The following is a 16,792-nucleotide window of genomic DNA, read 5'->3' as shown; positions in this document are numbered from 1 at the left end:
TAATTTTTTTTTTTTTTTTGTAGAATCTGGGTCTCGCTATGTTGCCCAGGCTGGTCTGGAACTCCTGGGCTCAAGCCATCCTCCCGCCTCAGCCTCCCAAAGTGCTGGGATTACAGGGGTGAGCCCACGTGCCCAGCTATTGAGCACTTTAAATGTGGCTGTTCCAAGCTGAGATGTGATGTAAGCATAAAATACACTTGGATTTCAAAGACAGTATCAAGAATAATGTAAAAGATCTCATTAACATTTTATACGGGTTGCTGCATTTTGGATACATCAGGTTAAATAAAATATAATAATAAAATTAATTTCACTTCTTTTTGTTTCAATCTTTTGATATGGCTATTAGAAAGTTTAGAAGCACATCTGTGGTTTGCATTTGTGGTTTGTGTTATATTTCCAATGGACAGTGCTGCTTTATTTAGGGTAGATAAGAAATGCTGGGAGACCTATTTAAGATGCAGATTGCCAGGACTGACCCTCCAGGGAATCTAGTTCAGCAATCTGTGTTTCAGGCAGATATGAGCAGGAGCTACCTAAAGTAGCAGGGAGCATTTAATTCATTGCTGTCTGAATTTAATTTAGGAATTTAATTCATTGCTTTCTTCTCTCTCCTTCACTCCCAAGCCTAATTCTCTTCATATTTCTCAGTCCCAATTACCAAGAAAGAGAATCAGTTTGGCCTAGATAATCATCAATGACCCTCTTTAGTCAAAGCTTTCTGTCTTAGCCTACCCCATAGGTCTCTGACCAATCTATAGATAATCAAGTTGTGACTGGCGGGGAAGGGGCAGGAGGTAGGGAGGGGTGGGTCAGGAGTGACCTGGAACCTCTCCTCTCACCCGGGGCTGTGGGTAGGACAGCTTTGTTTGGAGAGGACTGTGAGAATGCCCAGCATAAACTGGCCTGGCCACATGTGAGTTAATTCAGAAATTAAAAGAGTAGGACATGCATGCAAAGGCCCTGCAAGGCCTCGAACCAAGGTCTGATTATCCCCGAACTGTGCTCCAGATACAATTCAGCCAAAGCTACTCCACAAATAACAATAATGATAGATTCACTCTCACAACATATTTCCATCACATCTAGCAACAAGTGGCAAAATTAAACCAGGAATTTAGGAGGGGAGAGAGAGAAGGCAGAGGCAGATATGCAGGGGTAATATATGCAACACAGGCAAGTCATCAAAGAGCCAGTCACAGTGATGTCATACATCGCTGAGCAACCTTGGGCAAGATGCCTCAACCTCTCTGGCCTCAGTCTTTTCATCTTTACAGGTTAGAAAATGTCAGGGATTGCAAGGATTGGACGGAATGATACGCCAAATACACCCTCCGAAGGGCTCAAGTGATTGCAAAGATTGGATGGAATGTTACATTGACTACACCCTCCAAAGGGCTCAAGGGTTCTTTTGGTGAATACACCAAAAGGTCTATTTCTTCATCCTTGTTAAAACATTGGAAATGTTAACTCACAACTCTCATAGTCTACCAGCACTTATCTGTAGCTACAGCTTCACCTCAATACATCAAACTCCATCAGGCCGGCAGCCCTCTGCGAGCTCCACAGTATGCATTTGAGAGAAATACAGTCAGTCAGTTCTGAGCTAATGACAATTGTCAATTTAATCTGATGGTAGCTTTTTCCGATAACTGTCAGAATATTTAAGATTTACAACATACTCCAATGACCTACCATAGCATTTCTGTTTAAAAGATTCAAGCAGTGAGAAAAACTGTAAAAGAAAATTTTAACTATCATGTCTTGCGCCCAGACTTATTTTCATGCAACATTTTGAGAAAACTAAATATCATTTTCCTTTTTTTTTTTTTTTCTTTTTTTGAGACAGAGTGTCACTGTGTCATCCAGGCTCGAGTGCAGTGGCTCAATCTCAGCTCACTGCAACCTCCACCTCCTGGATTCAAGCAACTTCCCTGCCTCAGCCTCCCGAGGAGCTGGGATTACAGGTGCCCACCACCACGCCCAGCTAATGTTTGTATTTGCAGTAGAGATGGGGTTTCACCATTTTGGCCAGGCTGGTCTCGAACTCCCGACCTCAAGAGATCCACCCCCCCCCCAGCCTCCTAAAGTGCTGGGATTACAGGCGTGAGCCACCATGCCCGGCAATTTTCTTTAAGTTATGCCCCATAGGCCGGGCGCGGTGACTCAAGCCTGTAATGCCAGCACTTTGGGAGGCCGAGACGGGCGGATGACAAGGTCAGGAAATCGAGACCATCCTGGCTAACACAGTGAAACCCCGTCTCTACTAAAAAATACAAAAAAAAAAAAATTAGCCGGGCACGGTGGTGGGCGCCCGTAGTCCCAGCTACTTGGGAGGCTGAGGCAGGAGAACGGCGTAAACCCAGGAGGCAGAGCTTGCAGTGAGCTGAGATCCGGCCACTGTGCTCCAGCCTGGGCGACAGAGCGAGACTCTGTCTCAAAAAAAAAAAAAAAAAAAAGTTATGCATTTCCTTTTCACAACAATGAACTCCCCCTCCCCTCAAAGTGCTCAATTTGTACAGGGAACCAGTACAGGTTTTTGAAATTTTCCTTTCCTTCATGAAGAATCTGACATGTCTGCTGTATCAATAACAATAGGAGCAAAGAGTTTACCCTGGATTTGCATAATTAGTTAGAAAGACGAGAGTTTCCGTGGCCTCTGAAAAAGGAGCTCTGCATCTTTAAGACTCTGCGAGGCTCCCTGCCCTCCGCGCAGACCGAGCAGACTCTGCCGCAGCGACTCATCCTATCGATAAGGTTCAGTTAGCCAAGGTGGAGGATGGGAAAAGAATGGAACTGTCCCAGCTACTCAATGAGATCAGGGCAAACTATGAAAAGATCCTCACCAGAAATCAGATAGAGACGGTGCTCTCAACAAGGATCCAGGTAATGATTTCATACAGACAGGCACCTTCCAGAATAAGGAGACAGTCCATGTCTACCCAATTCCTGTCCCGGCCTCTCTGAGGTACAGTATTTCCTTTTCGATGCAGCATCTATTGGGGAAGGAATTTAGCTTCTACTGCAATGTGACTGGGACTACAGGGGGAAATACTGTGATTATACTGTTAAATTGCCATTAAATAAGCATTGATTGATGCACTTGATTTTTATATAAATTGTGAGGTTCCTATCATTAACATGGGGTCAACATACAATAAAATGGTGCACTCTAACCTCTTACAATCTTCAGGAAGGAAGCATTCCAAATACCCTTCAAAGATATTATGGAGTTATTTACAGAGATAATTTAAATAATATCTTTAAAATGTAAAACCTTTAAGTAAGATTTATTAGCATGTACACTTTCTAGAGATAAATATTTCTAAAAGGTTTCTATCATCTTTTTAACGAGTTCCGTTTTATACCAGATTGTTATGAATAGAAATCATCTGAGTGTGTGAACATGGCATTCAGAAACAATGATATAAATTATGACCATCGAAATTCCCCAAATTGGTAACGATTCTCCACTAAGATTTTTGCTTCTGTACTATAAGATGAGAAATGTTTCTTTCCATTACAAAGCTTGTAATATTTAAGTATTTAAAAAAGAGAGAGAAAGCCAACTTAGATAAGGACTAAATCCTAATTTCATAGATTTAGTTTTAAACTAACAATCACTTTCAGCAATTAATTAAGGTCTCAAGTCTTTAAACAAATTTACAAACAAATATTTTAGAAACAAAGATTAAGAAATTTAGGGGATTTTTTAGTTTACCTATCATATATGGGTTCAAGGTATCTTCCAAGCCCTGAAATACAGCAAAAAGTTTACTTAAGAATATCACCCAAAAGAAAAAAGAAAAAAAATAGTAGAAAAATCTCAGGGCTTTATTCCATTAGCAACTCATTTTTAGTTCCATTGTAAATTTCACCTCTAGGTAACATTTTTAGTCTTCATAAAGAATGATCAACATCTTAGATTAAGCAAAGTCACTGGTACATGTAAGCATTGGGATAGTTCATTCACCTTTACAAACAGAAGAAAAAAATAGATGACAACTTCTAAAAACTGTAAACAAAACATTTACCTTTGCAGTAGTAGAAATATGAGTTTAGTTTACAAGTCACGGGGCCAAAATGAGTAAATTCAAATGAAAAGACTACAGTAAAGTTTTGTTTAAAGTGTCTTTTAACTTGAAACTACTTTAGAGGATTTTCTTCCAAATAACTCAGAAAGTCAGCTGAATTAAATTCAAGACAGCCTGATTATTTAGTTATTTTTTTTTAATTTCTAAATAAGCTATTTTAGTTACAGATTGTTGTATAACACCCCCAAAACTCAGCTGGGACGTCAATCGTCTTGGGGTATGACTGGGTTCACTCATGTGTCTGGCACTTTGGCAGGGCATTGCCAAAAGGCTGGCTCTGCTGGGACTTCCTCTCTCACTCCATGTAGCCTCAGGGTCTCTCTCCATCTGGCCTTTCTACAAGATCTCTCCAACAGGGCATCCAGACTTCTTACATATTGGCCCAGGGCTCCCAAAAGCACAGAAGTGGAAGTTATCAGGCTTCCTAAGACTTAGGCCTAGAAGTGGCACAGCATTCCTTCTGCCTCATTCTACTGGTTAAAGCAAGACCCAGGTCAGCCCAGAGTCAATGGAGAAGGGGATCACCCTAAGACTCATCTTGGGAGATGATAGAGTTCCTTAGGGGCCATCTTGGGACGGTAGTTACCAAACAAGCTTAGCTGCCAGTTCCATATTCGAAAGCCACAAGACCAGCAGACACCAGCATTTTTCGGTTTTCTTTTTTCCAAAATTCTTTACTTTATCCTCTGTAGTTCCTCTGGTAGGTGTTGCTTGCTGCGTGACTTTGCCAAGTTAACACTAAGAACAGATTTTCAACAAACCAAAAGAAATGTACGAATTTTGTTCTCAAATACCTTGCCCTAAATTTTATTCATAAACTTTCATTTACTTCGTTTCCTTTAAAAAATCTATTGTATAATAAAATTAAATTTTTAAATGTTAAAATGCTTTTTTATAATATTAAAAGTTATAAATTTTGCTTCAAAATACTATAATCAATTCTATACATTGTTCTCACTGTTCCTGGGGCCAAATGTTAAAAATTCTGTCAACAGATACTTTCTTTTAATTTCAACATCAACATAAAAACATTTAAAGCTAAATATAAAATTTCTACTTCTTTTTTTAATATGAGAATATTTAGAAAATAATCCTTAGAGAAGTCATTTTTATTATTTATTCTTTATTACCCAGATACCCAAACTTAATATGCCTTTTAAAAAAATCATCCTGAAAAAGGTAAATCAACAGATTTTCTTAATATGGAAGTCTATTTGCGAGCCTTATTGCCTATAGTAACTTAATTCTCTAAATTACCAGTAATGTACTTCCTAGCAGAATTTACTCCTGTCCCTATACCTGGTCCCAGGATTGATTAGTTTTGCGGGGTACAACTGTTTATCTGCTTCTGCAAAGCAACCTACAAGAAAATGTGGGGGGAAATAGCAAATTTTCAATCCTTCCTCCTAATGATCCATAAATAATGAAAAGTTAAGAATCAGAGATCACAAATCTTGGTCCTGCAAACTGTTTTCATTCATATAAATGTATTTTTCCTTATTTCATAGATTGTCATAGTTGGAAGAGAGTTGTTGAAATCATTTTACATAGAAGAAAACGGGCTAAGAACGCAATGGACTTGCTTACATATTTAATTAGTTAACTAGGCACTAGAACACACATTATAATCTAACAAGTTAAGGAAAAATGTTTTGATTCCTATACAATTTTTCTACAATTGCTCTTACACATGTCATTTTCAGAAGCACTCCTTGTTTTTTGTTATTGTTGCTGTTGGCTTTCTTGTAGCTAGAAGAAGACATAAGCAAAAAAATGGACAAAGATGAAGAGGCTCTGAAGGCAGCTCAAGCAGAACTCAAGGAGGCCCGACGCCAGTGGCACCACCTGCAAGTGGAAATTGAATCTCTCCATGCTGTGGTGAGAATGATCTCAAAAGTAACTGACCCATCGAGTCCTCAGATGTGATTTGATTAAGAGAGGGGAAGGATGAATGTCCGTTTATTCACCATGAGAAACTGGAAATCAAGGCCACTGAATTCTATCCCTGATCCTAGTTTAATTACTCACCCCTCCCCCCATTGTGGCAGTGGCTGTTACCAACTCACTCAAGGTTTAGTTCAGACCTGTAAAAATGAAGAAATCCTTTCTTATTACCTTGGGATTCTCTAGTTGCTGAAGTTGGGGAATAGAGCATTTGTTATTATCCAAAGTCTTCACAGTGGGGATTCTTTTATCCATGCCATTGAGACATCTAACAAAAAATATTTAGGCCGACACTGTGGCTCACACCTGTAATCCCAGCAATTTGGGAGGCTGAGGTGGGCTGACTGCCTGAGCTCAGGAGTTTGAGACCAGCCTGAGCAACATGGTGAAACCCCGTCTCTATTAAATACAAAATATTAGCTGAGCATGGTGGCACACGCCTGTAGTCCCAGCAACTTAGGAGGCTGAGGCACAAGAATTGCTTGAACCTGGGAGGCAGAGGTGGCAGTGAGCCGAGATCATGCCACTGCACTCCAGCCTGGGTGACAGAGTGAGACTCTGTCTCCAAAAAAGAAAAAGAAAATATGTTTGGCATGCGGTTGCTCATGCCTGTAATCCTAGCACTTTGGGAGGCCAAGGCAGGTGGATCACTTTAGGCCAGGAGTTTGAACCAGCCTAGGCAACATGGCGAAACCATCTCTTATACTAAAAATACAAAAAATTAGCTGGGTGTGGTGGCACACGCCTGTAATCCCAGCTACTCAGGAGGCTGAGGCATGAGAATCACTTGAACCCAGGAGGCAGAGGCTGCAGTGAGCTGAGATCACACCACTGCACTCCAGCCTGAGAGACATAGTGAGACTGTCTCAAACAAACAAACAAAAAGTATTTAAGCATGTTCCTAAATGCCTTTTATGAGCAGTCTGCTCTGGCTTTGATATTCAATATACTATATTTTCTTTCTTTTGTTTTACAAAGCAAAGCCTACCTCTGAAGTATACTTTCCATAATTTAAAAATCAGATAATTCAGAGTGATAATAAGTTAATCATGCTGCAGAGGATTTTTTTTTTTTTTTTTTTTTTTTGCAGTAAGAATTATCACAAGATGTCTTTGAAATATAGTAAGATATCTAGTTAGGTACATAAAATATAATTTTTAAAAAATTAGGGGTCACACACAAAGCTGTAAGGAAACACACCTCTTGCATAGGTATAATACAATTATTGCAATCTTTTTAAAGAAAAAAATGGAACATAAAAGAATGAAGACAGCCAGGCACAGTGGCTCAAGCCTGTCATCCCAGCACTTTGGGAGGCCAAGGCGGGCGGATCACGAGGTCAGGAGTTCGAGACCAGCCTGGCCAACATGGTGAAGCCCCGTCTCTACTAAAGATACAAAAAATTAGCCGGGCGTGGTGGCACACGCCTGTAATCCTAGCTACTTGAGAGGCTGAGGCAGGAGAATCACTTGAACCCAGGAGGTGGAGGTTGCAGTGAACCAAGATCGTGCCATTGCACTCCACCCTGGGCAACAGGGCGAGAATCTGTCTCAAAAAAAAAAAAAAAAAAAAAAAAAGATGAAGATATTGCAAATCAGATTTCAGAAACACATTCTGTGTTACTGATTCACTGATGAAAATCTATATAAAATAGGAAAGGGGCCTTGAAAACTCTCTACATGCCAGCGAGCAGCATTACCAGATGCAGCTGCAAGACCTAGAGGCTGTGATTGAAGGACTAGAAAAAGAGCTACAGGAAGTAAGGCGCGGCATCGAAAAGCAGCTTCAAGAGCATGAGATGCTTCTCAACACGAAGATGAGGCTGGAACAAGAAATAGCAACTTATCGCCGCCTCCTAGAAAAAGAAGAAATCAGGTACCTAAATCCATTTAGTTAATGACAAAGGGCCAGAAATACAGAGCCACTTATGCCATTGTTGATGTAGTCAGAGAAATTAAATCCAAAAAACCCATCATCACCTTGGTGTATTCACTGAGTTTATACAATAAGGTATGCACTGCAAATAATATATGAAAGAACCATTTCTAGACTTCCAAAATTAGGAACCAAATAGCCAAAGTCAGCTAGAACAAAATGTAAACAATTCTAGATTACTACAAAAATGATCTTGTAGTCTTGGCCGGCTGCAGTGGCTCACTCCTGTAATCCCAGCACTTTGGGAGGCTGAGGCAGGAGGATTACTACAGTTCAGGAGTTTTAGACCAGCTTGAGCAATATAGTGAGACCTCATCTCTACAAAAAAATTTAAAATTTGCTGAGCATGGTGGCACACACCTGTAGTCCCAGCTACTTGGGAGGCTAAGGTGGGAGGACTGCTTAAGCCCAGGAGTTTGGGATTATAATGAGCTAATCATGAAAAAGACCTTTCCTCAGCTGGGTGTGGTGGCTCACACCTGTAATCTCAGCACTTTGGGAGGCCAAGGTGGGAGGATCACCTGAGGTCAAGAGTTCAAGATCAGCCTGGCCAACATGGCAAAACCCTGTCTCTACTAAAATAATAACAATATTAATAATACAAAAACTAGCCGGGCATGGTGGTGCATGCCTGTAATCCCAGCTACTCGGGAGGCTGAGACAGGAGAATCACTTGAATCCAGGAGAGGCAGGTTGCAGTGAGCCGAGACCGCGCCACTGCACTCCAGCCCAGGCGACAGAGTAAGACTCCATCTCAAAAAAAAAAAAGAGAGAGAGAGAGAGAGAGACCTTTCCTTTCTCACTTCCTTGCCATTCATCTCTTCTAGGATTAGTCTGTGCCTTCTAAGGATCACCCACAATGAAAGCCTGGAAAATTCACAATCACCACAATCCCCCTGACCAAGGGCTCACCTTATACCACACATCAAACCCCAAAACAATAATAATTACTATAATGTAATTATATTACAACCATGGAAAGCAATATTATTTTGAGTCATGATTTAAAAGACTGCTAGATGTCCTGATAAGAAAAGATATCAAGAGGAATTCTTATTAATTCATACATCATAATCTGTAATGACTTGTAAGGTCATATTGCTTTGAGCATGACATAACCTCCAATTCTCCATGAAGAAATCTTTATTCTTGCTTGTTTCCAAATTATAAGTCCTTTATAAAACTAGATGAAAACTAGGTGAAACAACTTTAGCCTATAATAAATCTTGATATTTATTAAATCTTTGAAAAAACATAAACTGAATTAAAGATATACCACTTACTAGCGGAGTGACCTTGGGCAAGTTACTTAACCTCTGTGTGCCTCAGTTTTCTCATCTGTAAAATGGGAATACTACTACTACCTACCTCATAGGATTGCTGTGAGGATTAAATGAGTTAATGTTTGTAAAGTGGTTAAAACAATATCTGGCACATTGTAAGTGCTATGTAAATGTGTGTGTATATATATCATGTATATACATATATGTATATGTATATATGTAACTATATAGTTAAATGGTTATAAATTTTAATTCCTAATCATTCCAGATCCTATATACATGTAACTATATAATTGTTAAATAAAATGAATGGTTGTGAATTTTATTTAATTCCTAATCATTCAAGATATTGATCAAATAGTCTTTAATATTTCCGTAGTAAAACTTTAAAAAAATTAGGCTACACTTAAGATATACAAGAAAAGTTCATAAAAATACAATGACCACCTCTGTACCCACTTCCCCCAGTTTAAAAAGTAAAATAGTTAAAAAAAAAAAAAAAAGAATAAAATGTTTCCAATGTTGTTGAACTTCCCTGGACACCTAAGCCACATCCCCCAATCTCATGCTCCTCCCTCTACCTGACCTGGCTTCTGAATTTGATGCTTATTAGTCTCATACATTTATTTATAGTAATATGTATGTATTTCTACAAAGTGTGAAATTGTTTTGCATATTATTCTAAACTTTATAAAACTATAAAACTTTTTTCACTCAATATTATTCTTAGGCGATCCATCCGTAAACATAGCCTTAGTTCATTTCTTGTCAGTTAAATAGTGTTTCTATTGCATGAATATACAATTTATCCATTCTTCTGTTTGTTTTAATTATTTGCTAATACAGTATTGCTCTTAAAATATAATTATTTCTGATTTCAGATATTATGGTTGTATCCAAGGTGAGAAAAAAGACAAAAAGCCTACCACAAGTAAAGTTGGTTTTGTTTTACCATCAGGTGAGTTTCTGACATAAACAAACTCATTTGAAAAGTGAAGTACTATTTACGGGGATTATTTTATATGGAAATTAAACACTCTAAAGTAGCAAAGAAAAGCAAGCAATATTTGAATAAAAGTTTGAATATAATTTGTGAACAGTAATTCAATATTGTAATTTAATATATCACAAATAATATTTTCACAGCCATTATAAATGAAATATCTTTTACTACAAAAGTCCCACAAAAGTATGAGAATGAAAACGTAGAAACAGTGACCAAACAGGCAATCTTAAATGGGAATATCGTTAAGGAGAGCACTGAAGCTCATGGCACTATCCAGTAAGTAAAGAAACTTTGACTAAGAAATAGTAATAAATATATGTAAAGAAATTAACTTTGAGTAATCTCAGTAATTACTCTTCTTTGTTTAAATGTTTCCAAACATAGTTTTAGTATACTGTGATTTTTTTTTTTTTTTTTGAGACGGAGTCTCACTCTGTTGCCAGAGTGGAGTGCAGTGGCACAATCTTGGCTCACTGTAACCTCCACCTCCCGAGTTCAAGCGATTGTTCTGCCTCAGCCTCCCAAGTAGCTGGGAATACCACCAGCTGGGAAGCGCCACCACACTCAGCTATTTTTTTGTATTTTTAGTAGAGATGGGGTTTTACCATGTTGGCCAGGTTGGTCTCATTCTCCTGACCTCATGATCTGCCCGCCTCAGCTTCCCAAAGTGCTGGGATTACAGGCATGAGCCACCATACCCAGCCTATTCTGTGATTTTTAATCTGACATATATACATAAAAATTCATGGAAGAGTACTCAATCCTTAATTTGCCATTTTTTTTACAAAAATACAACCCAAACATGAGAATTCCTAAAGAGAAATTCCATAGAATTCCTTTGCAATTCTATTCATATGGTTGTTAAAGTAAGTACATTATAAATTCTGTACACCATAAATTATACAAATTTCTTGATTTTTCCATAGATATGAAATACATAATACATATTTTTAATAGACCCATACTTCATTATTAAAAGGTTTATTTTATCATTTCAGGACAGAGAAAGTGGATGAAGTTATTAAAGAATGGGAAGGTTCTTTCTTTAAAGATAACCCTCGATTGAGGAAAAAATCTGTTTCTCTTCGATTTGATCTTCATTTAGCAGCCACTGATGAAGGGTGTTTACAGACTAAGCAGGATAATCTACCAGATATAGAAGTCAGGCTTATCATGAGAAGATCATGCAGTATTCCCTCTATCAAACCTCCATCAACAGCTGATTAATCCAAAGATAGTATCTGACTTGATTTGAAAATGTTAGGATGGACCAAGGTGGGCTATACCAACTCCCTCTGTCCCAAAATGTAAGTTATTACATATGTATGGAAACTGTTATGATCAATATGTGGTTCTCTTCAGAAGAAAAAACCAGTAAAGGACATTTCTCTGAATCTAATTATGGAGATGATAGACATATATGAATGAGAGGGAGTAGCTTAAAAATAAAATCACAAATTCAGTACAGTCTATTTCTTTATATTCTCCAGTCTTCTTTTTCCCTTGAAACTTCATCAGAGACTGTAAGTATTTAACTGGTTTAGTGAAGTCTTCGTAATTTCAATGGCTGAATATGCTAAGGAAAAAATAATTGTTTAAATAAGATTGTATTATATTAAGAGTCACACTGAGTTATTCACCATTATTCAATGGCTGGTTAAACCTACTGTGTGTTCTATTTTTCAAAAAGAGCAATTATAAACAAGTTTTTAAAGGGGGATTCACCCGTTACTTAATGAGGATTCTTCTTTTTGAGATAATCATTTGTATACTGAAAGAAATAAGAGTTATTTCCATGAGAAATTCTGAGCGAACTATGGAACACACCCCAAGGCTAATTTGAGATAAGTAAAATTAAGTTAATATACATATATCTAAAAGATTTTTTTTGTAATAAGTATCTGATTTCCAGAAGATTTACTTTACTCAAGAACTTTAAAGGTTGTATCCCCCACCAAAAAAAGAAAAAAAAAATCAGAAGGCCAACTGCGCAAACAAAACATGAAAAGCAAATTGAAAAGGTATTACCATAGTTATCAGAACAGTTATCCACCATCCCAGTTTTTCCATCTGTAAAGATAATGTGATTAGAGTGTTTGCTATGAGCCGTAGATAAGATACTATATGAAGTATTATAAATATTTCTTGCAATCATTTATGTGAACTAAGATAATGGTATTGTTATCTAATGTGAACTAAGATAACGGTATTGTTATCTAAGCTAAGAGTATTTGCAGGATTTGTTTTTAAATTGTTCAAATTGTAATAAATATGGGTAGAAAATATATTTGTGAATAAGTGAGGTATTGTTGCAAAGTTTTTAAAATAACCTAATTTGTTTAATACAGGTATATTTAAGATCTTAATAAATACCTGTTTTAAGACATTAGAAATTTATAAGCTCTTAATTATTTTCTAAGCAGAAAAAGTAGTTGAGTACAACTCACCAACTTTTTCCCAGCTAAAGTATCATCTAAGGGCTACAGCTATGTTAGCATTTTAGTACAGTCTTTAAAATGTTTCTCTGTCTCTCTCTCTCTCTCTCTCCTCTATCTCTCTTTCTCTCCATATATATATAATATACATATAAAATTATATATATTTCAACCAGAAAAATGTATGTTTTAACCAGGAAAATATTATGTTAAATAATCTTTAACATAATACAAGGATATAAAGTTTTTAATTTTCTTTCAATTACTTCAGATCCCTTTTAGTCTGGTTTATTCTATTTAGTGAAAAGGGATGATTTTGTTTTGTCAAGGATGTAACAGCATGTTAAGTGCTTATTCTTGCATAAGCATCTGACCTAAAATACATCCTATACATAAAAAATGTTTCATTCAATATTGCTAAATGCTACTAACTTTATTAAAGCTTTAAAAATGCAATCATATAAGTTATTGTACTAAAGTTACTGTACTAAGCAACAGTGATCATAATAAAGCAATATATCTAGCATAATCTATTGCAGTGTAAAAAAAAAAAAAAAACTTAGTATTGGGCATCATGAATGTAACTGCTTGTTGTAGTAATTCCAGTATGCATCTATTGGGTGTATAACATGTACATTTTAAAATACAGTACTTGAATTTATAATGAAGCTTTATTCGCTTTCGGGCATTTTAAATTGGGATATGAATTTACCAAGGTAATGATTTCAATACAATTTAAAAAATGAAACATGGCCAGACATGGTGGCTCATGCCCGTAATCCCAGCACTTTGGGAGGCCAATGTGGGAGGATTGCTTGAGCCCAGGAGTTCAAGGCCAGCCTGGGCAATATAGCGAGACCCCCATCTCTATAAAAAGTAAAAATAAATAAAAATTAAACATTGAAAAAATTGAAATATGAATGCTAAAGCTGCATTGTATGTGAGTTTGAAAGCAGTCCTTTTAGTTCAAAAATATCTCCGCATAGTTAAGAGAAACAAAGAACTAATTACTCCAATATGGTTAGTTCATTTGGGGAATAAAGAAAACTGCAATCACAATAGATAGATAATGGTTTTTAACTTGTTTCACAAAAGAGTTAAGAATGGTATATCAATATTTTATTCTAGTTTTTTAAAAATCAAAATAATCACATAATCCCATAAATCTGGGAAAAGTTTAATAATGGCTGCACCATTTGCAAAGCACTTAGTCAGCTCCAGGCACTGTGTTTATCCCTAATAATCCCTAATCCTTCCTTACAACAGTCCTACACAATGAATAATATTATCCTTGTTTTATACATGAGTAGAAATTAATATTCTTCAATCTCTCTGAAATGTTTCAAATGCATGCTTCCATAACAAAATACAAAAATAAAGAGCAATTCCAGTTACTAACAATTGTAGGATCCTAGCCCTGGTTCTGTCACTAATTAACCATGTAATCAGGAGGGACCACTTTAAGTTCCTAGGCCTCAAGTTTTACACTTGAAAACAAAGGAAAAGGTAATGCTGGGTAATAATTCCTACTCTGCCTACCTTACAATTGTTTGAAATAATATACAAGCAAAAATATTTGGTAAAGCACTGCTCAGATATACAGTACTATTTGGAAGAAAATTGTCTTTAAAGAATTTGTGGGGGAAATCATAGCTGACAATGATTAAGTAATAGTTCAAAACACAACAGGTAAAGATACTATTTTTAATTTTTCAATTGCTGCCAGAAAAGTTATTCTTTCCCAGTGAGTCACCCAATTTGAACTGTTCTGTCATGATAGATCTTAAAGTACAAAAATGTTCTCCATGCCAGGCACACTGTCTAAAGTACAAAAATGTTCTCTATGCCAGGCACGGTGGCTCACGCCTATAATCCCAGCACTTTGGGAGGCCTAAGCAGGATTGCTAGAGCTCAGGAGTTCAAGCCCAGCCTGGGCAATATAGTGAGGCCTTGTTTCTATTAAAAAATTTCAAATTAACCGAGCATGCTGACACACCAGTAGTCCCAGCTACTCAGGAGGCTGAAGTGCAAGAATTGCTTGAGCCCAGGAGGTGGAAGGTACAGTGAGCCAAGATCACGCCACTGAACTCCAGCCTGGGTGACAGAGTGAGACCCTGTGTCTCAAAAAAAAGAAAAAGTTTATCTAAAGATAATAGGTGATTATTATTTTAAGCCACTAAATTTTGGGATAATTTGCTATGCAGAAATATGTGAATAATACTGCACATAAGCATATTTCTTATTCATTTGTTAGAGATCTTTGTATTGTCAAAGTTTGTCCTTCAATTTGTTTTCTTATGGTTTTAGAATTTTTAAAAAATCTCTTGGCTGGGCATGGTGGCTCACACCTGTAATCTCAACACTTAGGGAGGCTGAGGCAGGAGGATCACTTGAGCCCAGGAGTTTGAGACCAGCCTGAGCAACACACTGAGCCCTTGTCTCAACCAAAAAAAAAAATCAAAAAATTAACCCAGTGTGGTAGTGTGCACCTGTAGTCTGAACTACTCAGGAAGCAGAGGTGGGAGAATTGCCTGAACCCAGGAGGTCGAGACTGCAGTGAGCCTAGATTGTACCACTCCAGCCTAGGCAATAGAGTGAGACCCTGTCTCAAAAATGAAAATAAAAATAAAAATCTCTGAAGTCAGAAAATGCTTTCATTAATTTGAAAGTTTCCCCATTGGAAATGTATTATGATACATGAGCTGAAATTAAATTTTAGATAAATAATATGCATACACATTACTCAAATTATCAACACATGAAATCAAAGGAAAGTTTGTCTGTCTACAGGGCAGAATTTGGTTCTATGTTTACAAGTTATGGCCGGCATGTACACACAGATTGCAATATTTGTGGGCATATAACAAATAAAGGCTCTAAAATAAGGTATATGTGAAAATCAGTACAAGCGTTTCCAAGTTTCCCTCACATGCTTAGACTCTAGACCAGCCTTGGCAACCTGCTCCATTGAAGCCCAGAGAGCAAATATTTTAGGCTTTTCAGGCCATAAGATCCCTGTAACAAGTATGCAACCCTTCCCTTGTAACCACAAGCAACCAAAGACAATATGTAAATAAATGGAGGTGCCTGTGTCCAAACAAGGGTTTATTACAAAAACAGGAAGCAGCCCAGATACGGCCTGCAACAATCTCGTTTGGCTACTTTGCTCTAGACTCCCAATATTATCAGTGGATAATAGACCCCACACCCCAGATTCTCCAGCTCTATCCTGTTTTCAATGTTCATCCCTTTCCACACCATGTGGCAACACTCTTGTCCCAAATCCCCGAGGTTATTTTGAGGGCAACACAGAGGGTTCTAAAAGCAAACCGTGCTTTTTAAATTCTGTGAATCACTCTGTCCTGGAAAGCTGCAAAGCTTCAATATTTCACAACTATTTCCAGCTACAGAAAACAGAATACCCATAACTCCTTCTGCTTTCACAGAAACAGCTGAGAAAATTAGTTTGTTTCATCATTTTGTCTATAACCAGACTTTCATAGGCTATTTGGGTCAGGTAAAGTTTTGTTCTCGCTTTCCCTTGCTTAAGAAAAATAAAAAATCCATTAAAAAAGCTTCCACAGACATACTACAAACTCCATGGCTCAGTGGTTGCTTCATAATCTTTCTTGAGTCACGCACCCCTTTGAAAATCTCATGAAAGAATCAACGTTCTATCAGGAAAAAAGCCCATAAGAATTGAGTATAATTTTAAAGGGTTCATAGACCACTGACAGCCTATTCATAGACTACTGGGTGTCCAAGGACTTCAGGTTTTTCCTTATTCTCTCTCATTTTCTCCTTTTTTCTTCTTTCTTCTCAGTCCTACCCCTAATTCTGTCTCCATCACCAGTTTCTTCCCACAGCACAATGGAAAGAACTCAAAGATACCTGGGCTTGAACCTTAGCTTACTCACTTAGTTTTGGCTTCCCTGTCTTGGGGAAAGAAGAACCCCAAAAAAGTACGAGTAGTGTCTGGGGAAAGCAGGCCAACTTTCTGGATCTTGCTGCCAGAATGAAAACTAAGGCCTAAGTTAGGCCTTAATTGGGTCTAAGATTATCTCTGGGGTTAACCACTGGGCCCATGTGAGCGCT

At 37.4% G+C, this 16,792-nt stretch overlaps 1 protein-coding gene across 2 annotated transcripts; it reads left to right on the top strand.

Moving 5' to 3' along the window:
- Positions 1 to 2,712: 2,712 nt before the first annotated feature.
- On the top strand, positions 2,713 to 12,262 carry KRT222 (keratin 222). Of its 2 annotated transcripts, none has more exons than XM_015119571.3 (6): positions 2,713 to 2,968; positions 5,844 to 5,972; positions 7,693 to 7,913; positions 10,138 to 10,214; positions 10,403 to 10,538; positions 11,261 to 12,262. In XM_015119571.3, exons 2-6 carry the CDS (start codon positions 5,868 to 5,870, stop codon positions 11,487 to 11,489), a joined length of 768 nt encoding a protein of 255 aa, XP_014975057.1. In that variant the 5' UTR covers positions 2,713 to 2,968; positions 5,844 to 5,867; the 3' UTR covers positions 11,490 to 12,262.
- The last annotated feature ends 4,530 nt before the right edge of the window (positions 12,263 to 16,792 follow it).

Source organism: Macaca mulatta, chromosome 16 (assembly GCF_049350105.2).
Source record: "Macaca mulatta isolate MMU2019108-1 chromosome 16, T2T-MMU8v2.0, whole genome shotgun sequence".
Lineage (NCBI taxonomy): Eukaryota > Metazoa > Chordata > Mammalia > Primates > Cercopithecidae > Macaca > Macaca mulatta.
This window is presented reverse-complemented; position numbering and strand designations above follow the sequence as displayed.